Source organism: Theobroma umbraticum, unplaced genomic scaffold (assembly GCF_002168275.2).
Source record: "Theobroma umbraticum cultivar Fairchild unplaced genomic scaffold, ASM216827v3 scaffold_55.0, whole genome shotgun sequence".
Lineage (NCBI taxonomy): Eukaryota > Viridiplantae > Streptophyta > Magnoliopsida > Malvales > Malvaceae > Theobroma > Theobroma umbraticum.
Genome location: NW_018397270.1, coordinates 4535686 through 4557910, shown reverse-complemented (window position 1 = coordinate 4557910; position 22225 = coordinate 4535686). Strand labels below are relative to the sequence as shown.

At 37.1% G+C, this 22225-nt stretch overlaps 4 protein-coding genes across 7 annotated transcripts; 2 read left to right on the top strand and 2 right to left on the bottom strand.

Annotated features, from left to right (window-relative positions):
• The first annotated feature begins 3845 nt into the window (after window positions 1-3845).
• Window positions 3846-8215, top strand: LOC110426172 (myosin heavy chain, striated protein). 3 transcript variants are annotated; one of them, XM_021441327.1, is made up of 4 exons: window positions 3846-4094; window positions 4939-5044; window positions 5268-6979; window positions 8198-8215. In XM_021441327.1, the coding sequence occupies exons 2-3, from the start codon at window positions 4939-4941 to the stop codon at window positions 6956-6958; spliced, it is 1797 nt and encodes a 598-aa protein (XP_021297002.1). In that variant the 5' UTR covers window positions 3846-4094; the 3' UTR covers window positions 6959-6979; window positions 8198-8215. The 3 variants fall into 3 exon arrangements, with proteins under 3 accessions (XP_021297002.1, XP_021297001.1, XP_021297000.1); XM_021441326.2 differs by lacking the exon at window positions 8198-8215 and adding an exon at window positions 7705-8039; XM_021441325.2 differs by lacking the exon at window positions 8198-8215 and having other exon boundaries at window positions 3847-4094; window positions 5268-7082.
• A 1302-nt stretch (window positions 8216-9517) lies between these two features.
• LOC110426138 (uncharacterized) lies at window positions 9518-15023 on the top strand. 2 transcript variants are annotated; one of them, XM_021441269.2, is made up of 3 exons: window positions 9518-10178; window positions 11090-11331; window positions 11705-15023. In XM_021441269.2, the coding sequence occupies exons 2-3, from the start codon at window positions 11211-11213 to the stop codon at window positions 14260-14262; spliced, it is 2679 nt and encodes an 892-aa protein (XP_021296944.1). In that variant the 5' UTR covers window positions 9518-10178; window positions 11090-11210; the 3' UTR covers window positions 14263-15023. The 2 variants fall into 2 exon arrangements, with proteins under 2 accessions (XP_021296944.1, XP_021296945.1); XM_021441270.1 differs by lacking the exon at window positions 9518-10178 and adding an exon at window positions 10233-11003.
• Window positions 14872-19330, bottom strand: LOC110426140 (Protein kinase superfamily protein). The gene is made up of 10 exons (XM_021441271.2): window positions 18942-19330; window positions 18568-18710; window positions 18330-18443; window positions 17856-18044; window positions 17572-17727; window positions 16896-17161; window positions 16698-16795; window positions 16421-16599; window positions 15763-15879; window positions 14872-15321 (listed from the first exon to the last, which is right to left on the bottom strand). The coding sequence occupies exons 1-10, from the start codon at window positions 19153-19155 to the stop codon at window positions 15142-15144; spliced, it is 1656 nt and encodes a 551-aa protein (XP_021296946.1). The 5' UTR covers window positions 19156-19330; the 3' UTR covers window positions 14872-15141.
• Window positions 19331-19643: 313 nt separating this feature from the next.
• Window positions 19644-22162, bottom strand: LOC110426264 (Nucleic acid-binding, OB-fold-like protein). The gene is made up of 4 exons (XM_021441446.2): window positions 21911-22162; window positions 21449-21524; window positions 20866-20992; window positions 19644-20169 (listed from the first exon to the last, which is right to left on the bottom strand). The coding sequence occupies exons 1-4, from the start codon at window positions 22142-22144 to the stop codon at window positions 19947-19949; spliced, it is 660 nt and encodes a 219-aa protein (XP_021297121.1). The 5' UTR covers window positions 22145-22162; the 3' UTR covers window positions 19644-19946.
• Window positions 22163-22225: the final 63 nt, after the last annotated feature.

Below are 22225 nucleotides of genomic sequence, written 5' to 3'. Positions count from 1 at the left end.
ACCAACATGGGGGCTTTCTTACTTTCTTCATCAGCATCAGCATCAGCATCAGCACATGAGTAGTACAAGGTAATGGCTTGGAAACAGCCTAGCCATAGCTAGGCCTAGCACTGGATAATGATTTAATCTGTCTGTATCTGGTCTCCTACCTCATAAGATTTCACAAATGGAAAGGGAAAAAAGGGGAAGCAGCTGGCGCCTGGCAGTAAAAGGGAAAAAACCCCATTCACAATGTCAACACCTTAAACTAGAAAATTGACAAGAAGGGTAAAATGACAGGGAAGCCAAATAGTAAATTGTAGTCAGAAGTCAGATTATAGAATATTGTGAAGTTGTTCACATCCATCGGATCTCAATGTTTTGCCAGTGGAGCAATAGCATTTGGTAAGGTGTAGTTTTCAGGGATGAAGACTTCCAGCAAATTACTCAAATCGGGCTTCTTCAATGCTTGTACATGTGTATTTTCCTTGATTTAGTAACAGAGCTGTGGACCCGAGAAGTTAATAGAGGAAACAAGTCTTGGCATGGTCAAGACATTCGAGATAGCAAGACTAGTCTCCCCCTTATAATACCCTGTTGCGTATTATTATCCTGTTGTCTTCAAACAATTCTACCCATCACAAGAAAGTTTGCGCTGCTCGTTCGCCCCGTGCCCTCAGCTGTAATCGAGTGGCAGACACATGCTCCACTTTCAGTCCGAATCTTGTTTTAGAGGCGTTCAATTGTGTAAATCAACCATTCCTCTCATCTTAAATTGAATTATTATTGCAATGCGATCATTAGTAGGGTAAAGCTATCCTATGTCAAGACGGTCCAAAACACCAAGCATGGACCGTTGACATGACACATATCCTTAGTAGAAATTAAAATGAACGGTTTTCCTTCACCCCCCACTCAAAACCTGCCTTACTTGACACACAATTCCTTCACCTCCGCTGTAGCAGTAGTTGCAGTATTTTATTGTAGTGCTTGTAAGTCAAACAACTGAATCAAAATGTTTTTTAACATGAAGCTGATGGGTAGATTTGATCATCCACCATAAATGTTTGTTTATATGATATTGCTATATCTACAACTGATGAAGATGCTTTGTCAAAATATGGGGTAGGCCATGTTAAAAGTTATCAATGGAAGCCACCAAAGAGGTAGAAGCTGAATGGGATTGGAGGCCTCCAAACACTACTGATTAGGCAATTATTTAAGCAGTTGGCTTTTTCGTACTGTAAAGAGGATCTTAATTCAAAAGGTCCTTATCCTCCTGAATCATAAAAAAGTTGCCATTGTCCCCACCCTAATTATCAATACAATACAAGGCCTCAGAATCAGAATTATCCAAATCCATATGCCTTCTCATAATTATTAGTTAATTGTAGCTTCCTTGTATTGAATATTTCCCCTTAAAACCTGCAAAGAACAGTGGAAAAATACCAGCAAAATTGCTGAATTAGAATGCAGATTGCTGCAAAATGAAAGCAGAGACAAAGTCAAAGATATAATTGACCTGGTCATAGGGAAACAAGCATGTGTGTTTTCACAGAGTTGAAGCATCTTCATCAGCTTCACACAAAAAGCCGGAGAGGCAGCCCTTTCTTTTGGGTACATGGAAATGGTTTTATATTGTTTTGAATTCGAGGCATATGTTCCAAAGATGTGCAGTACTGTGTTCCAGAAAGAAAGGAAGTGGTGAGGCCACGTTTGGTTGTCTCCATGAGTGCGTGACAGTGCTTTTTGCAACGTTTTTCCCACTTTAATTTCCCCACCCAAATCCCCAAACCCTCAGCCCAGTTCTTCCATCACTTGTATAGGACCAGGATTCAATGGAGAGCCAACTAGTTAAAAATGGAGGCAAAGAGGCTGTTTGCTGCTAGAAACCAATGTCGGGGTTTCTTCAGAAATGAAGAAATGTACTGTTGTTGGTGAAATAGACAGATGATTTAGCCTGCAATACCTACAGGAGAAGAACCAGGGGCAGTAACAGGTTTCACAATTAAGCCTAATGGAGAGCCAAGTGATTAAAAATGGAGGCAGAGAGGCTGTTTGCTGCTGGAAATCAATGTTGGGGTTTCTTCAGAAATGAAGAAACTTAGAGTTGGTAAATGAGACAGATGGTTTAGGCTGCCACACCTACTGAATTGTTGATCCAGGGCAGGAGAAGATGGTCCAAATGATACATAGTTAGGTTTGCTATGCCAAGGTTTTTAGGTAGAAGAAGAATAGTAATCAAATATGAACAAATTGTCATCATAAATGAATTTACTCCCATTAATATTTACAAATTTTAATATTTTAATCACTTAATTATTAAAAAATTAATAATTTGATCGATGATAGTATTTGCATGATAATAATTTTGTTTTAAAAAAGAGTTTATATTGTCACATGTGATGTCAAATAATTAAGTAAATAATCTCTTTAAATTTAATTTTTAAATATATGCAATAATAATAATATTACAATTTTAATTATTTTAAAAAAGTGAGCTGGACCCAAGTTCAACTTTGAAAAAGGTCAAGCCCGGCCCACACATCCATCTATCAACACTAGCTTCTATCTCTTCTCTCTTCTTGTTTATTTAAAAATCCAAGAACATAATGATTTGAATATTTAATTCAATAATAAATAAATATATATTTTTAAAAAATAATAAATAATAATATATAAAAACACGAAAGCCCATGGAATCCAACAAGACAAACTTTGCTTGCATTATTACTTATCACCCATATGGAAAATGATTTTTCGTTTTCGGTTATTGAAATTGGAAAATGATGTTACATCAAAAGGGAGAAGGAAATACAAAAAATTAATATAAGATAATAGTAATTGAAATATAAACATATTATGTTACAAATATTATGTGATAAATTTTGAATATATAAAGTTTATTTATTTATTAAATATACTTTTTAAATTAAAAATATAAATATATAATTTGTAAACTTATTTAAATTTTATTTTTAAAATTTAAAATCGTAAAAAATTAAATTAAAATTCCAACCCGTGAAATATTGTATTACAACTGTTCCCACTTGCCAGTCCAAATGCTAAAAATCAAACAAGGTGGGGCCATCCGATTTAAATTTCCCGCCAGAATTTCTATTTAGCTTGTTTCCATCAGCCGTCCGGTCGGTGAATGGGTCCCCACGCCCCCACCTCTTAATCCCCCTTATTAAATCATTCCTTGTCCTTTTTACTACATTAACCTTGTTTGCTTTAGGATTTACGTTTTTCTTTTTCTCTCTTTCTTAACAAAATATTAATAATTATTAAATTTAATATCAATTGATATTATCGAAATTCTCGTATAAATAATAACAAATCACGATGTAAAATTTATGAAAATTTTCACATTTTATATTAATTATCATTTAATTATTTCATAATTACATTATCAATTCATATTATATGTCATGTAAATAAAAAATCATCGAATAATATTAAGTTTATGTATTTTTTATCTGTAAGTATGAAATATTAATTTTTATGTTTTGCGAGATTTATTATTATGAGGTAGAGTGTTCATATTGAATATTAATAAATTCGAAATTGAATTAATTAGGTTGGAAGGTAAAGAAGTAGGGGGTAAATTAGCTTATGAGCTACTTAGTAGTAGCTAGGTGTATATTAATGTCAAGTAAAGTAGGATGAATGAATAAGTACAAATTACAATAATTACAAGATGGAAATGGCCAAATAGAACAAATCATGGTTGGCCCACAAATTAGAGTAAACAATCAAGTGCTACTCAAATTTGAAGTTTGAAATTCCCAAAAATGGAGGAATAGGGAGGGAAGAAGAAAAGCAGGGGGGAGATTTGAAAATTGAAGGAAGGGGCAATATGGGGATGGAGGGGAAGAAAAATGAATCCCATGGAAAAAGGCGCCAAAAGGATGATGCCCCAAAAACATGGCCACGCTGCTTTCAAAGTCTCAATTATAGGGTGGTGGGTTTAGGCCTTCTGTCTTCCATCTCTCAACCCTTCTCTCCTTGTCTTCCTCTCTTTCTTTCTTTTTCTTGCTCACCAATCTCTGCAAATTTCAAAGTCTCAATTGTTCCTCTGCTTCTCTCATTCTTTCAGTAGAGAACAGGCAAAGGTCAGTGACTCAGTGATCTCAGCACATTTTTCTTTTCTTGTACATGCATGTTTTTGTGCTGATGTGCATCAATTTCTTTGTTTTAGTTTAGATTTATTCTGTTTATGCTATTGGTATGTCAAATAAAACCTTTGGAAGTGGTACAAAAATGGAAAAGGGGTGTTCTATTTAGATTACTTTCGTAGAATTTTTGTGAAAGCTGAAACGGGGAATGCTAAAACAAACACTGGGTTGCTCATAGATTTATATTCTATGAATGGAAACGGTGACGGTTCTACCGGAGATGGACGGTCTTTGTTGGTGATCATAACAACTGTGTTAAAATAGCATCATCCGTGAATCTCTCATTGGGGTTGAAGATTTCATCAGATCTGTGAGCTAATTAACCAATTGGCTTTTTTTCTATGGTTTGACATGAATATGAAGAGTTATCGGTATTCTAAGAGGTGAATCTGTGTTGTTTGTTGGTCCACTAGAACTTAAAATGTCTTCTATAAGGCCATAATGAAGTTCATGCACTGGTAATTTAGATTTCATGATTGGGTTCTGCTTAGAATTCTTTATCCGTTTTGTTCATGTTTGTTTACTGTGGTGAGGTCAAGCTGCTGCAGAGCAGAGCTTATGCCGTGTGCACTATTCAATCTTTATTTTGTGTGTTGGGCACACGCGAGAACAACAGGATGCCAAACCAAGCATTCTAAGTAGCTAATAAGTCAATCAAGTTTTTCCTTTGTGTTGACACCAAGAACATAATTAGTTTGTTACTTTTCTTTCGAGATTTTTTCTCCTGAAGTTTATTTTCTTGGAAGTCTTATACGATGTAGTTTATATCATTTGGAGACAGATGGAAGTAAATGTGAAGAAGGCAGAGTCGAAGAACACCAAATCATGTTGGTGGGATGCTCATCTGAATCCTGAGAATTCTGAATGGCTGGCAGAAAATTCCAAGGGTAAGCAGCCTTGTAAGAAGTTCCTGCATTTATTGTTCACTATTTTTTCTTGTTGATTTAAATCACATATGACAATCATACCTCTAAGTTGGGATGGTCATTCGTTTACTAAAACATGGTCTTGTCATGTCAGAAAATATTCTCTTTGCTACTCATTGTCTCCAATTTAACAATTATGGAATCATCCTGTGACTTATAAATGATAAAAGATTATTGGCTGCAGAAATGGAGCATAGTGTCAGACAAATACTGAAATTGGTGGAAGACAACATCGAGGATTTGGCAAAAAATGATGAAATGCATCATCAGAATAAGTCAGAGGTGATTGTCCATGTTCAGGAACTCTACCGTATTTATCTGTTGCTGGCTGAGCGCCATGATCATTTGACCAGGGAATTGCGCAAGAGTCTGCCATCTGATTGCCAAATACAAGGCGCTGGTAGTGGTTTTGATCAACACTCTCCACTGTTAACTCCTGATAAAAAACTGGGTATGCATAAGTCTATTCAGCAAGCTGCATTTTTCAGTTCTGGTGGTGGTAGTTCTGATCTCTCATTGAAGGAAGGCACTGAGTCATCGTCTTTATTGTCATCAGATTCTGACTCAGAATCTTTCAGCTCCTCTGTCAACATCTACATGGGCTTACCTATGAATACTGATAATGGTGTAGTACATGACAAAGTTATTGAGCTAGGAAGTGAGCTCCCAACAATGAAAGAGAAGGTACAAGTGGCTGATGAAGAGTTTTCAGATGGTAAGTTGAAGATGAGAGAAAACAGAAATTATGAAGAACTGACTGAAAGACTTACCAAGTTTGAAGAAGAGTTAAGAGATTCCAACCTAAAACTCCAGCTTGCAGAAGAGGAGATTGTGAGGTTGAAAGCAGAGCTCAAGAAGAGTGAGTCTGTTCCTGTCCTTGCAGAGCATGTGCTTGTTCAACTTGAATCATTGCAGAGGGATGCTGAATTGAGGGAAGCTGATCTTGTGTTGCAGAAAGATAAAGTACTTGAGTTGCAAAAAAAGATAGTTGACCTGGAAACTCATGTTTCAGACTCCAATTCTGAAGTTGTGAGGTTGATGGAGGAGCTTGCTGTAAGTAAAGGAAAGATCAAGGCATCAGAAGAAGAGATTGCAATGTTTAAGCATGAACTTGACATGGAGAGGAAGCAGGTTGTGAACCTGCAGGAGCAAATTGTTAGGTACAGCAATGATCTATCTCATCGTGGTCATGAAGTTGAAGAATTAAAGGTTGCATTATGTGATGCCCAGGATAATTTCTCCTTGCAGAAAGCAAGTTTTCAGTCTGAAATTTTTGGTCTGTTAGAAAAGGAGACCCTCTTAGAGGCAAGGCTCAAAGAATGGGAACTACATGCAAGGCTGTTGGAAGAAAAATTAAGGCAATGTGAAGCTGAAAAAATGGAAATCAAAGGTTTGCATGATGTTCAGGAGATTGGGTTGCAAGGTCAGATCAGTCGGTTGAAAGCAGAAGTTGCTGAGAAAAGTGTGCATGTGGAAGCTTTGAACAAGAACCTTGATAGACTGAAATTGCAGTATGATATGCTTATGGCAGAGAAAGATGGAGTCATTGCAAAGGTAAACTCTCTTGTGGCTGAGCTTAGTTCTCGAGATTTGCAGATTGGGCAAATGGAGGAGCATCTACAGCAGTTAAGCAGGGAACATCTACAGCTGATTTCTGGATCTAAACATGCAAAGAATCTAGAAGATGAGTTGAAATTGAGAATAAAAGACCTCGAGAAGGAAGTAGATAGGCAGAGAATTGTGATCTTAGATGTGGCTGAGGAGAAAAGAGAGGTAATACGACAGCTTTCCTTCACACTGGAGCATTACAGGAGTGGTTACAAAGAATTTCAGGCATTTTTCAAGCACAAACGGCATGCGGTCACGGCTTCATGAGTTTGATCAATTTGAGTACTAGTAAGGCTACAGGTCTAAATTGTCTCTTTTCATTTTTGTTGTATGTGTTTTAAAATTATTTTATGAACTTCTCACATTAGTTCTTAATATTTTTTTTCTTTGGGAGGTTTTGGGTAATTTGTTGCACACTTGCTTCGATGCTTAGATGATCTTGAGCTGCCATGCTATATCCTTGCATGCTATTAAACATCTGAACATGCCAATGGACAAATTTGAACCAAGTTGTTTGAAATTTCAATCAAACAGGGTTTTTCAGATTAGGCTCCTGCTGTATTGCGTACTGCAGAGTCTTGGGTCATATTTCCCTCGTTAGCATGTTGTATTGAGTGTGGATTGAATCAGTTTGTACATTCCATTGTTGAATTCTTGGTTATGAAATTTGTGGTTTTCCCCCCTATGTCCCAAGGAAGAAAGGGGGTCATACAAATATCAATCTTGTTTACCTGTGTATGCTTGAAATGCTGACATCTTTAATTTCAACCCTTTGTTAAGCCACCGTTAGATAGTTTTGTATTGATTTTGGTTTCTATTAATGGAAAACTAGAATTAGACAGAATACATGGGTGTTTCCCATGGAGGGGAAAGGATAATCATGCGCCATAGAACTCTTTAGCAGTTTTCTTTTCACTTAAGGTGACAGCAATTAACACAAGTCTGTTTGTGTTTCAAAACTTGCCATCACATTACCTTGTGGGAAATCTCGTTCTCATCTATGATTGACCCAGCAACTAGCAAGAGGAAAATTTCTGAAGCCAAAGGCTGTCATCTAGAATTTCAAGGCCTGCCGCGGGCTCCAGCATGGGTGATGTAATCTTTTGAGTGGTTTCCTTTTGTCAGCTTGGACTTAGTCATGGTCTGTTTTTTAACTTCGGAGGAAGTCAGTTCAATGATTGCTTTAAACTCCATAGTCTTGACCAAGCGTATGTCAAGCTCCATGAATAAATTGTAATTGTTCCAAAGTGGACAGAAAGTGATGCAGGTCGAATCAATATCCTTTCAAGTGGCATGTTCAATATTTGTCATGGTCAACAAGGCATTTCTCATTTATAATTGGATACTTTTAAAAATGTTAAACAAGTTCATGGGTTTGCATCAATTTCTTTTGTTTATCATTTTCTCAGTATGGTTCCACCAAAGAGTCTTGTGTCCAAGTGTTGGTGGATTGTGAATGGGGTGATTATAGGATCTTGTATAGTTTAATCAATTTCACATGAACAGAATTACAGCTTGGGTTATGAGTAAGCATGTTGGAAGAACATTTGTGACCACGGCATGGCATTGGAAGTTTATTCGGGAAAATGGGGTGTTTTCATTGGTCTGGTCTGGTCTGGTCGGCTCTCGAGATGCTGGTCTGGCCGCACTGTCTGTTTATTTTAGAAGAAGATACATTCATTGATATGTGATGGCCCAATCCAACCAATCCAAGGAAAGCAATCAGTCCATCTGCAGGTGACGCGTGGCAGAATCTAGGTGGTGGAGCAGCCACGTCAAAGGATCGCAAATCGTTGGATATTAATTCTGCGGATTTGGGGATTGGGTTTGGTGGTGCCAGTGTTGATTTGCCGGTCATCGAAGGCAAAAGCCATTAAGACAACGAAGTCAGCGTGAGCTTTACGACTTCAAGGGGTCCCTGGATGAGATGCTGCCACCTGGCTACGTCCCACTTGTCACACCCTGTCCCTCCCCACCTATTCCCCTTGACTTCTATTCCCCAAACCCAACCCGCCATTAAACCATTTGACCCTTGTTCATGATCCTAGAATATATAGTACAATTATTTAATTTAAAGTTATTTGATATTAAAACATTTTCATTATCACTTCAACACACCTTTTTATATATAAAAATGTTAGTTTTATTACGTAAAATGAATTACAAAAAATTTATATTGGAATTTAAATTTTTTAAAATAATAAATTTTTAGTCCATCACCAATTCACCATGAATCACTTTGGAAACTACTTGGAGCCACAGTTTTACTTTAATTAACATTCTTGAATCAACATTATTTGTATTACAGGATCGATACCTTGATTTTTTTTTTATAATGATGCAAAATGTAAATATTTATTAAGATAAAATATTCATCATATATATTTTTTAATTTAGTTTTGAGATTTGTTATAATTATATGTATGTTAGTTTTTGAAATGTACGTATTTAACATAAATTATTAAGAAGTCCATATTTTAATACCAAATGTGTTAATAAATTACTTAAATAAAAATAAAAGACATTAAATATAAGGAATTAAGGAGTTTTAATTTGTCTCATTTTAATTTGTTTTTTAGTATTTTCTTAGTATTTTTTTCAAAGCTTGTATGCAATTAACAAACGTCAAAAAGTCGAATTAATTATATTTTGTATCGAGATAAAATTTATTTTTATAAAATAGAAAATATATATTAATTATTGAATTAACTGGTTGGGTACGAATAAAAATAAAAGTATGAAAAAGCAGCAGCAAAAAATGACAAAATTTATATTATATAATAATAAAATAAAAATATAAAAACAAAAACAGGGGAAGAGTTGACCTGGTAAAACAGATCAAAGCTCCGGGTTACAGGAATTGGGACAAAACATGTCCTAGTACACTTCGAAAACCAACAATGGAGTCTGTCCCCTTCCTCTGTCACTGTATCTTTCAATTTTACCTAACAACACGACAGGTAGGACGCCACGTCATCTGAATTCCTCTCCCCCCCCCTCTCTCTTCCTTTACGTTAAATTTCATCGGCGCCGACTTTAACTCCTCAACGCCCGCGCTTCTCCATTTCTCTCTCTTCATGCAGCGCGGAAAGAGAGGCAAAGAAAAGAAGAAAAAGAGAAAAGTAAAAAAGAGGGAACACAGAGCGAGAGAATTGGAAGTCTGGGGTTTTGACTGTGAAGCCTTAAAGCCCACGAAACCACCCGCCAAAGAGCCAAAGACCCTTCTCTACCATTCTTCCATACCATTTTTCAAAACTTGAACAGACACAACAACTAGCAGAAGAACCAAAGACCATAACTTTTTGCCCCACGTCAATGGAATTTTCATTTCCCATACTTGGTCTCTTCCAAGCTTCGTTAATGGTCTTTCTTTAGTCCTACTTCTCTGGCTTTTCTCAAACAATCTCTGCCCTTTCTTTCTTTATTGCTTTCTTCTCTTTTTCTTTTGAGTACTCCCTATGCATTCTGGCTCACTTTTGATCTAAGGGTATGTTTCTATCACGTGATTCTCATCCCGATCTGCTCTCTTCTTTTTCTTTTCTCTAATTCTGAGCTTTCATTTTCTTCATCATGCTCTGCTCTGAATCTGAATGTTGCTCTTGACCAATGATTATCTTCTCTTCATTTGCATATTTCATTGTTCATTCTTTGGTAGATTTTCAAGCTGTTTATGTACATTTTAATTCTGTCGTTGACTGTGTTATTTGTGGATGCTGATTAACCAGTGAGGTGAATTTCTTTCTTTTTGTTTTTCTTGAGAAAACTTGTATGTATGAGCAAATTGATATCTTTGCCAAAGCTCGTTACTAGTAGATCTATTAATAATCATTCAGCTTTGCAAGATTTCTTGTCCCTTTGCTTGGCTTGATAAGGCAACTTCAACAGTTCAACCCCATTTCACATTTATCTGCTCTGCCTTGAGATGTTTATGCTTCACAGTTATCTACTTTTTCGTATTTAAATTCTTGCACCCCGCTTTTTCTGATTAAATTCGTCCTGCCTCTTCATTGACTCTATTCGTTCCATGTGACTATGGCTTCTTTTAGTATTTTTCTCTTTTAATTTTGAAGTTTTATTCCCCCTTCCTTATTAAGTGTCTTCTCTGGTGCAATTGACTTCACTTCTACATAAAGTTTTAGATCCTCTCTCTTGTTTAAGTTATTATTTAAATCTGTTGTTATGTAACATAAAATCATTGAGAATTGCCATGAAAATGCCTTATCTAATACAGTCAAAGCCCGTCTTGTATCTGTTTTTTGATAGATCATCCATAGAATGGAATTTGGTTGGCATTATTCCAGAGTCATGAAGTGTAATATCCCTTTCTTAAAAGTATAGTGCCAGTGTGATACTTTTTTTCTTCATGTATCTAACAAATGTATTTCCATCTGTTGGCAGACGGTGGGAGATTTTTGTTTTACTGCCAGGACATTGCCTGTGGTTGAAAGCTGCCTTTTGGATAATTTGACTGTGGCAGAATTAAGGGTGGACATCTGATCACAGGTTAATCTGGAGCAATATGGCCAGTGGAACAACTCCCAAAGTTCGATTAGTTAGATGTCCTAAATGTCGATTGGTTCTTCCGGAAGTGGCAGATGTTCCTGTATACAAGTGTGGAGGGTGTGGTACAATTCTTGTAGGTAAGCATTTTCCAAAATAAGAAACTTTTCATAGATCCTGCAAAGAAAAATAATCTGTTGTTATTTTGATGCATGCGGAAAGTGGGAAAGAGTACTGGTTATTTTGCTGACAGATATGTGTAATTCTTTGATTTCTCAAAATTTTTTGATCCTCTTTCATGGTTTTCTCAAATGACTTGAGCTTGGACATGTATCATTCTTTCACAATGGTTAAATAGTAATGACAGAATTATAACTTGGGTATCCTCATTAATGGACATTGGCCCTGCTTTCTTGTTGTGACCTACAAGATAAAAATCTCCACACCTTATTCTCCATTTTGTAAAAATAACTTCCTGTTTTGCTGCTTATTTCAATTTATTCCTGTTTGCAGCCAAAAATAAAAAAGTCATTGCCAAAAGCATGTCTGTCTTGCAAGAAACAGAAGCTGCTCAGGGAAATAAATTGGTTCATGTGTCTGAACGTGGAGAATCTAGCAGCTCAACTCCACAGGAAGTTCCTTCTTCCACTCCAGAGTGTCTCTTAAGTCAAGAAAGTGGGGGGAATCAGAACATTTCTAGAGACTCTCATAGTGAAAAACATGGTGAGAACTTATCAGTCGAAGGGCAACATAATGATCACTATGACAAGGATCAAAATACATCCTGTGATAGTGAAAGTGGGGGGAATCAGAACATATCTAGAGACTCTTACAGTGAGAAGCATGATGAGAACTTATCAATTGAGGGGCAACATAGTGATCACTATGACGAGGATCAAAATATATCTGGTGATAGTGATAGTGATCATGATAAGGTTGATGTAAATAGATCAAATGATGGGCAGCAAAATGGAAGTGAGCAGTTACAGTTGGAACCTTTAGAATATTGCGACGTTCTACAGCCAGGAGTTTCCATGGAAGGTTCCTTTTCCACTGAGCTTCATCGTGAGACTGAAGAGTTAATGTTGCTAGCAGAAGCAAATTTAGAAGCAGAGACAAATGACAAGATCTCCCAGTTAGAAGGTGTAAATTCAGAATTAGAGACTAATGAAAAGAGTGACTCCAACATCCAAGGCTCAAGCATTGACAACCCACTTGCTACAAAAGAAATTAATTTAACTGTTACTGCTTGTGCAGCAGCAGGGGCAGTCATTTCATCAGATAATCTGGAGCAACCTCAGGAAAGTGAAGATCGTGGGTTTGACCGTATAAGGTCTTCAGATTCTTTTGAAAGTGGAGATTTTGTCAGCCCCAGTTCTGAGCTCAGTGGTCATCTTGAATATTTGTCTAAATCCACTACCACCAGAAGCTCTCATGCTTATGATGGCAGTATCTCTTCTTATGATGGAATGGATGATCAATTCACTGACCAGCAAATAAATTCATTTAAGAATAATTATAAGGCTGCTAACTATCTTGTTCCTGAAGACAGTCACAGAACGGACAAGTTGCCAACCAAAGGCATGATGAATGGTAATTATGGAATGCAGGATCATGCTAGAAATTTCTCATCAGATTTGTCCAATAAGCGACATTATGCCACAGAAAAATACAGCAAGTGGTGTCGAGATGAACTGCTAGAACCTGTAATGCATCACCATGCGCCTAGAAACTGGCAAAGACTGGAGAGAGATGAATCTCCGTCTCAAATTCCTTTCTCTCAAAGGGCTTCCTTGGGTGGGTATGAAAGTGCTGGCCCTTCACGTCAATTGCATGATGAGTCCCCTTCTCATTCAGCCTTCTATCCTCTTGAGAAGGCCGAGTACACTGAACAGGAAAATATGAAACTGTTAAGAATGGTGTATGAACTGCAGGATCAAATTAGCAAAACATGCCATCTGAATGGAAAGCCCAATGGAAGGACTTCCATTGATGTACCTTGGAGGCAAAAGCATTTTCCTACATATTACTATCAGGAGCCCCTGGAGGAAGAAAATTTTTATCCTAGGTATCATGGAAGACACGGACCAAGGAGCAGCTGGAGCCAGCAAAGTAGATTCTCGCGTATACCTTTCTCAGGAGGTGAAATAAACACTAGACATCACATTGATAACTCCTGTTTATGCTGCCATCCCCAAGACTGGCACTGTTCAGAACATTTGCCTCCACCCATCTTTCGACATAACCAAGGATTTTGTAGAGCCCACCCTGGTGATAGTTGTTACAATTCCTACAGCTCTTGCCCCTCTAGTCCTCAAAGATATTTGGAGTCTGATTTTTCCATTTGGAGCCATGAAACAAAATCTGATAATCAGAGATATAAGGATCATGAGCTGAAGAGGTATTTGAGGGAGAAACATCATTCAGCTAGGCGACATCTCCGGCCCATGGCAGGTGGGGCACCTTTTGTAACTTGTTATCATTGCTTCAGACCATTGCAGTTACCTGCAGATTTTCTCCTTTTCAAAAGCAGGTTCCATCAGCTAAGATGTGGTGCTTGTTCAAAGGTACTTAAGTTTTCGCTTCAAAAGGGAATGCATATAGTTCCTTATGACTTAGTTGCTGCAGAACCTCCACCAAGTGAGACTGAGGACAGTGGAGATGTGATTGACATAAGAGTTTCAACATCAGCTTCTTGTAGCTGCTCCACTGATGGAGGTCCTGTTTCTCATGCACAATTTCATGATCTTCAGGGTGATCCTCATGTCAGAAATATGTCTTGTAGTTCTTCAAAACCTATGGAACAGAAAGAGGACTTTGCTTTGGAACAGTCTCAAAACAAACATAAGAATTCAGTGGAAAATTTTGATTCAGCTATGTCTTCCTCGAATATGTCCAGGTCGGAGAAAGTGTCCTCAGGAATTGAAGAGTTGCCACCAAGAACTGGAGGTTCACCACTTCATCAACTCATGGGCTATGCTTCACCAAGTCTAATGATAAATGGATTTGGACCATCCATCTCTGGCACAAGTTCATTCCATGCTGGCAAAAGCTCAGGATTAAATAGCTGAGTAATATTTTTCCAAGGTAATTGCCTCTGGCAAGAGCTAAATTTTCATGGCAAGTTGCAGTAGTTGAAAAGGCTCAGTGACCTATTTCCATGATTGAAGCTTTGAAGTGTTATGTGCTGAAATGGAAGAATCACCATAAGTTGAGACTCCGAAATGAAAAAGGAGCAGCATGGATGGAATGGGATTGATCTGATTGCTTTGTATTACAGAAGAGAAGTGAAGCAGAACTAAGGTTTTGGTTTATGATTCTGAAGGCACTTATACAGGATACATTTACTTGATTTGTTTATTCATGTATAGTATAGTTGATCCTGGATCATGTATAAATGATAGGAAAGACATCTCATCTTTTTATATTTACAGAATGAGATTTAATGTATCTCTTTTGTTGCGCTTATCCTCATCTTTCTTAGCTGTGCGATGTCTTTAGTTCACCTGGATTGTGTTTAGCTCCATTTGCTGTAACTAGTTATCACCAAACATTCAAGGAAAACATAAGACTTGGAACTCCATAACCAGCAATGATAAGAAGCTTGTGGTAGTCGTTCTCTAACCATAGCTGATGTCTTGAAGACCAATCATACAAGCTTCGGGAAGTTAAAATCAAACTAATGTAAGTCTTTTAAGATGATCAATCATGTGCTAAACTTCATACAAATTTTGAGTTATCGGTAACTGCAATCCTGTATCAGGGACATAAATCTCTTTTCTAATTTCTGAATGTACCATATGAAACATACAGTAAACCCAACTATTCAGTACCCCTGTTTCTTTTTCCTTGCATATACATAAAGCTGTACGATAAATGTGGGGGAAGGTGAAAACAAAAGAAGAGAAATATAAGATAAACTGACATCAATACATCTACAATTGTATAATCTATTTGAAGTTGTCCCTATAGTTGCTTCTTCTATTCGACACGATGGATATCCTTTGGTCCTGAAGCATGTTCAAGTTGGGGGCCAGCAACCGCGTATACCGGTCAAAATATAGGAGCTGTTTCATTAGAAGTGCAAATTCCCTTGGAAATCGCAGTCCATATGATTCACTCACCCGAACCTGCAAAGAGACAAAAAGATAGAAATGGCTAGAGATTATTATCACCATTAAGCAGTTCCATGAAGGTTGCCATTACTCTTAAAGAACTTCAACAATTCACTTTTACTTTCAGTCCTATTACAATTCACAGCAGAATAATTTGCTTCTCTATGTGGTCAGGGCCGGAGTGATTGTTACCTGATTCAAATATTCAGAAAACTCAAAAAAGTGAGCTACAAGTTTTCCTTTTTACTGAATGATAAGGACAGTAAGGGGCTTCCATCGATAGATCAGTAGGCCAGCAGGCAGTAACCAAAGGGATTAATATGAGTCAACTAATAATATGCCAATGTTTATACATTTCAGGAACATGCCACCACCAGGTAAATATACCTAACAAACTACAGCAGTACTAGATCTCTGCAAAAGGAAATTAAGACTCAATCTAAGAAAACAGCTTACCACATCAAGAAAGAGTGCATTCATCTGCCTCTCATCAACAATTACATTTGCAGAGACAGCAGTTGCATTTGTATTTGTCCCCCTGGCAGTAGCAACAACAATCTCCGTATCAAGTTCCTGCATGAATAAAAATGAAGCACCAATTTAGAATTTGAAAAAGGGAAAATTTGACCAGGAAATTCACAATAAGAGATAACTAGTAAAGGGAGCTTCGCTAGTACACATCTATCAGCTATGAATCTTTCAATAAAAATAATCTATTGATTCCTAACAAAATAAGGGTTTTTTGGGTTCCCACCATTGAGCAGAGATCCTTCATAATCCCCTGAACTTGACTATGTTTACAGTCAACAGACGTGATACCTATAAAATTGATGGTTACTATGTTCAAGGAAATAGGAATGCCTTAAGTCTTTGATGGTGCACCAATCGCTTAGGTACCAATGGCTCAATTATCCATGGGTATTTAACAACAAAGTAGTCTTGTCAGTTCAAGGGAAAGAAACAATAGGTTAACAGCAAAATACTTCAGCTGTTTAAATGGGTTCTCATGAGTGTTTGTGTGGGTGTGTGCATGCATGCACATGCACTTCTTAGGATATTATTTTATTTTGTTCACTTTTTTATTTTGTAAGCATATTGGGTTCCATATGCTTGCCTGTATAGATGAAAATATCTTTTCCAAGTCTCTTGCAAAGGCCTTAGCATCAACATCCTTATTGGTTGCTCCCATTTCAATCAAGGCAGCTGCCATTGACTCATACTCTTCAGTTGCAATAGATGCCAAAAACACTTCCATGGCAGCCCATGTTTTTGGTGATATGCGTCCAACAATACCTGTACATTTAAATAATGTATTGAGAAACACAATATTGCTTTCATGCGTAGATCAGATTAAAGTTGGATAAACTTGATGCAAAAGAAAACCAACTTACCAAAATCAAGAAATCCAATACGACCATCACGCAATAACCACAAATTGCCTGCATGCACATCAGCATGGAAGGACTCACAAGCAAGTAAACTACCAAACCTGCATATATTATTCATGTCAACAGCATAAGTGCTTCAACTGGAATCCTGTGCCTCATATATGGACAAGTTTCATAGTATGTGGATCATTGATGTCTTACCAGACATTAAGTGCAGTAATAAGACTATTCTCTGGGCTAGAGACAAGTGAACTTATAGTGTCTAAATCAGTAAGAGGAACCCCATATAGCCTCTCCATGGTTAAAACTCGTCGTGTGCTGCAATGGTTGTACACTCTCGGAGCTGTTGCCTGCCTTGTTAATCCCATGGCTTCAAGATATCTCCTGAAGGATTCAATATTTGCAGCCTCCTTATTGAAGTCAACTTCTTCAAGCATAGACTCCCGTATGTCCTTAACAATACCAACCTACTGAAAGGAGAAATATCTTATAATAAAAACATTTCAAAATCAGAACTTTACAAGAAAAGTGATTAATTAGAAGAGGACTCAATAAGATGCCAAAATATCCTAAGCTGCTGTTGTTTCAGTGATTAGTAACAAACATGCTATTAAGTCAAAAGAATGCTAAGAAGCAAATCGAAAATTAACAAGCAAATCGATACCTTGGCAATGAGCCAAAAAAAAAAAAAAAGAATCAAATGCCTAGTCATGTAGGTAAGGTCTACCTCCAAAAAAGAGTTCCAGTTTTCTAATCCCCTACCTCCAACTTAAATATTTTTTAAAAAATAAATAAATAATAAAAAAGATAAGATAACAGCCATAATAATCAAATAAATATGACTAGTTTATATGAAAGTTTGTAATTCCATTTTTACCAGTGAAGCACGGCTGAACTCAGGATTTAAGAACTCCAATATTCGAGCCACTACATAAATGAAGTTCAGGTCTGCCACCAAAATGTCCTCAATTCCAGGTTTCAACACCTTTATAACTACATCATCTTGGGAGCCTCTAAGCCTTGCACCATGTACCTACGCATGATAATGTACAGTTCTAATCAATAATTACACACACTTACAATAAATAACAAAAGTAATTTTGGGGACATATAAAGAAAGGGGAAGGGAGCCTTAATGAAAAAGAGAGAGAGATTTAAGACCTGTGCTATAGAGGCTGAGGCAATTGGTGTTGGATCAATATATTCATATACGCTATCAATTGGTCTCCCTAGTTCTTGACGTATGATCGCTTGGATGTCTTCATATGGAACCGCAGGAGCTCTATCAAAGCATTTCTGAAATTCTTCAACGTACTCTGGTGGGAATAATGTAGGAGCAGATGCTATGAACTGGCAAAATAATCTAAGATGAGCAATGATGTAACATTTTACACAAGAAGATTATCTGAAAGATATGACAATTGCAGTAGAATCAATTTTATTCAAAGAAGATTTAAGTTGGAAATTCTTTTTACACTGAATCACCAAAATTATGATGCCATCTCCCACAACATATCTAAGAAGTTGAGCAACTTTAATTGGGTATCAATGAACAATAATGTCATTTGAGTTCTATCAGCAGTTTATGATCAGTAAGAATCTCGGAAAGTAAAATAATCAAAGCCTACGACTTACCTGACCTAATTTGATATAGGTTGCACCCATACGTTCAAACAATTTCCTTAAGTAAAGTGGTGAAAGCAACCCAAGCTGCAATTCAGATGGTATTCCAGTAGATGTATTTGTGGACTGCAAATAATTTAGGGGAATCATAATTGCAAATGGTAAGGAAAACCCAAGAACATGAGGTTCTTTAAAAAGGAAAAGAAAGGCCCATGTAAGTAAAGTATCTTTAAAAGAAGAGGCAAAATACCCTAGAGACATCAGCAAGCCATTCCCCACCAACACCGACAAATGCTTGAATACCTTGAGCTAGCCTTAGGGCTCCTCGTGGACCTGTGCTTATAGATGTCCGGACAATGTCCTCCACCAATTGGGGTAAGTTCTCAATACTACCTGATAATGATATGAACACAAAACTATCATGGACAAGATTGATGGTAATCAAATTTTCCAATTCCAGAGCAGTAGCAGTAGCAGTGAATCCATAATCAAAGCCGAAATATTTGCACTTGAAAGGTGAGACAGGAGGAAGAAGAAGGTTACTAATCTAACAATAGTATAAAAAGATGGATACTCGAATTATGTTGCAGAAAGGAAGGGCAAAGAAAGTGGTGGGCAACGTACTTTGGAGGCGAGAAGAGAATCGATCCCGTTCCTGCGTTTGAGAAGGTTGAGAGTATTGGGCAAAAAGCAACAAGGCCCTGGAGTTGGAACGCCCGTTTAGCTTCTTTAATCCAACACCCGACCTTCTTGTACAACCTGCTGCTGCTGCTTTGTTAGGCAACTGAGGGTGATGAAACAGCGGCAATCGCCCGCTTCTAAATGTTGCAACCGCCATTTTAGTTGGTCTTTCGTTGTTTCCTTTACTACCTTAAAACTAAAAAAGGATTTTTAGAGAAAAACGGGGAGAGCTTTCCAGATTAAAATAATATCTACAACTGCAAGTCTTTGTCTTTGGGTTCTTACAACACAACAGACGGCTTTGCTTTTGGTTTTAAAAGCATGACAGAGCTGATGCCACGTGGCGTGGCAGTTCCTGGAAAGGCTAGCTCTTTCTGTTCCCCACCAACTTCCATGCATTTTTTGCTAGCACCCAATTCCTTGTCTGCCTTTCTCATTCCTTATAGCCTGCGTTTTAAAGTTAAACGCAAGCGTTGCCACCGGAAGCAGCATCCATTGCCACCCCCTCTCCTCCCGTTTCCTTTATAGTAGGAGTATGTAATTTTTCTTAGATAATTGAGATTTATTTGTCGAAAAGACACATGAACACCTGCTGTAAATTGAAGGTATAACAACAAAAACCCAGAGGCATTGAAAACAAAAGAATGGCCAACAACCCCCTTTCTTACATAAGTTGTGAAACATGAAGACATGCAAACTGAGGAACACCCGAGTTTAAACTTTAACAAAATTGAATGAACCCTTGTTGCGGGTTGTTTTCTTTTCTCAACACAAGATTTTTCCTACGTTGGAAACTATCAAAGATTACAATACAAGAAGCTTACACAAATTTAATTGTGTAAGGACGTTTGGGTACTGGAAATGCCGCACTTCATGTCATTTTTTGACATGAGAAATCAACAGTAAAAATTGGAAGATTGGTTTATATTAGTATGTTATAATCATTAATCAATCTGAATCCGATCCTGAGTCTGATTCTCTGTCTGATTGCAGCTCAAATGGCTTGATTCTGTTCAGATTAGCTTCTAGTGGGGGAAGTCCATCATCATCACTTGACTCTAACTCATCCTTCACTTCTTTCTCGGAGGGATGTCTCTGCAAACATTCTGAGGTGGCACCACCATCATTTTCAACTAAATCATCCAGATTTGAGGATTTGAAATTTTCAGGCCTGCAGGAATTGCAGGCAAGAATATCAGAAAAATAATAAAAACTCAATCTCAAGATTAGAAATTTGAGACCGGAGGACAGCTGAGTGGCAAAAGCAAGCATATCTGTATTAATATATAAGTCCTTCTAACAACTTCAAATTGCATGCTCCTAATTCTTTTGATGGGAGATTCATAATAGGAAACTGTATGCAGAAGCATCTGGAGGTCACAACACTTTAATAGGATGGCAAGTGTGCAAGTTGTAACTAAAAAGCTCTTTAAGTTGAAGTCATATGTAGAAAAACTGGATGGGGATTGAGTATGCTGAGTTGAGCAGGTAAAGAAGGATTCAGTTGGAATTGATTGAGATAAGAACGCTATCAATAAAATCAGAATGCAGGACATTAAACATTGACACCTTTAACCAGCATGCACGGTTGGTTGGTCAATGAAGATAAATGGCATATTGCAGAGATTGATATAACAAGAAAAAGAATCAGGAAAGAGACCCTAGGCAATCGCAAACATAAATGAAATAATGAACACCTCAAATTTGCCAGCTCAAGCAAATGCAGCACCCATCAATCAAACCTTCAGATTGTCTGGTTTAAACATCTAGAACCCAAGAACTAAGAGTAGAATAAGCAAAGATGCAAAACAATAGATAATGGAAAAGTATTCTAACAAGCTAACTCTAAGTTGTTAAGAAAACACACCATTCTGAAGATTTCTGTAGTGCACGAACTTGCTCATAGAACAGAACTTGAGAAACAATACATGCCACCTTGCTACCAGACTCAAGCGCCTTTTCTTTTCCACTTTCATCAACTACAACAAAACTCCCTAAAAATTGAAGAAGTAATCAAAAAATATTGAACACATGTTAAAATAAGAAGAACAGAAAACAATTGACAGAGTCATTAAGCTAAAAGTAATCACTTTCCAACAGTGCCTACAGCCAATGAGTTTTACTCCCAGGTTTAGGCAACTACCTAAAGAGAAAAAAGAAAAAAAAAATAGAGGAAATATGAAGTACACAATGTAACTGTTGGATCTAAGAGGCAACCGATCAACTGAACAGTTTAGCTGAGGAACTCATGAAGCACAGAGAAAAATATGGCATCAAGAAAGGACAAAAAGAGTAAGAGTAACACATAATTACAAATCAAGTAATAGCAGATGATGACTGAGATTCCAAAATGACTGTAGATTCTTGTTGATATTTTTGTATATTCAAATGAAGCAAACCTTGATAAATGTCATTAAAAAAAGCTCAAGTGGTATTTATTTGGAACAAACCTCGTTTTATCCACATGCTCTTCTGAAATTTAGCTGGAAATAGTGCTAGTGATTTCTCTCCTCGAGCATCCACTACCTTAATAAGAAAACAACCATGACAGAATTGTAACAATTTTGTGAAAAGAAAAAACCTTAATGAATGGCACCTGTGACATTAAGAGGAAGTTATGACAGAGTCGTTATGATACATTGTGCTACTCATAGAATATAGTCCTAAAACAAGATATTACAAAAAAAATCTAATTTTTTAATGAGTAAACTTCTCCTTGCATAAAATTCAGATAATCACAATGCCTCATACTTTCATCTAATAAAATAAGCGTGGCTTTGGTTGAAAACCCAGACTCAAGCTATGCATTTTGATAGCTTACTAACCAGACTTTAGCTGATAATCTATTTGCAGTATGAGAAAATTCTGAAGCTTAAAGGCAGTAAATTTGTGAAGTGAAAAGCAATGGGTACCTCAATGAGATTGGATCCCCTTAGAGACAGCACTTGCATAATGCTTTGGCCATGTTGAAGACTCAAGTTTTGGTCTTTTGCTGCCCTCTTTAGATTCTTCCTTCCCCTTTTCATTGCTTCTCCTTTGTGTAGCTGAAACCCAAACCCCCAGTCTTTTTTCTTTGAGAAAATTTCTTTAGGGTTTTCTCTGATTGTAGTTAAAACTTGAGAGGGAGCAAGTAGAGGAAAGTGCATTAACCCAGAGGCCAAAGGACAACCGTCTGGGTCTTTTGGTAATTCCATTGTGGAAGCTGTCACTGAAATAAATGACAGACC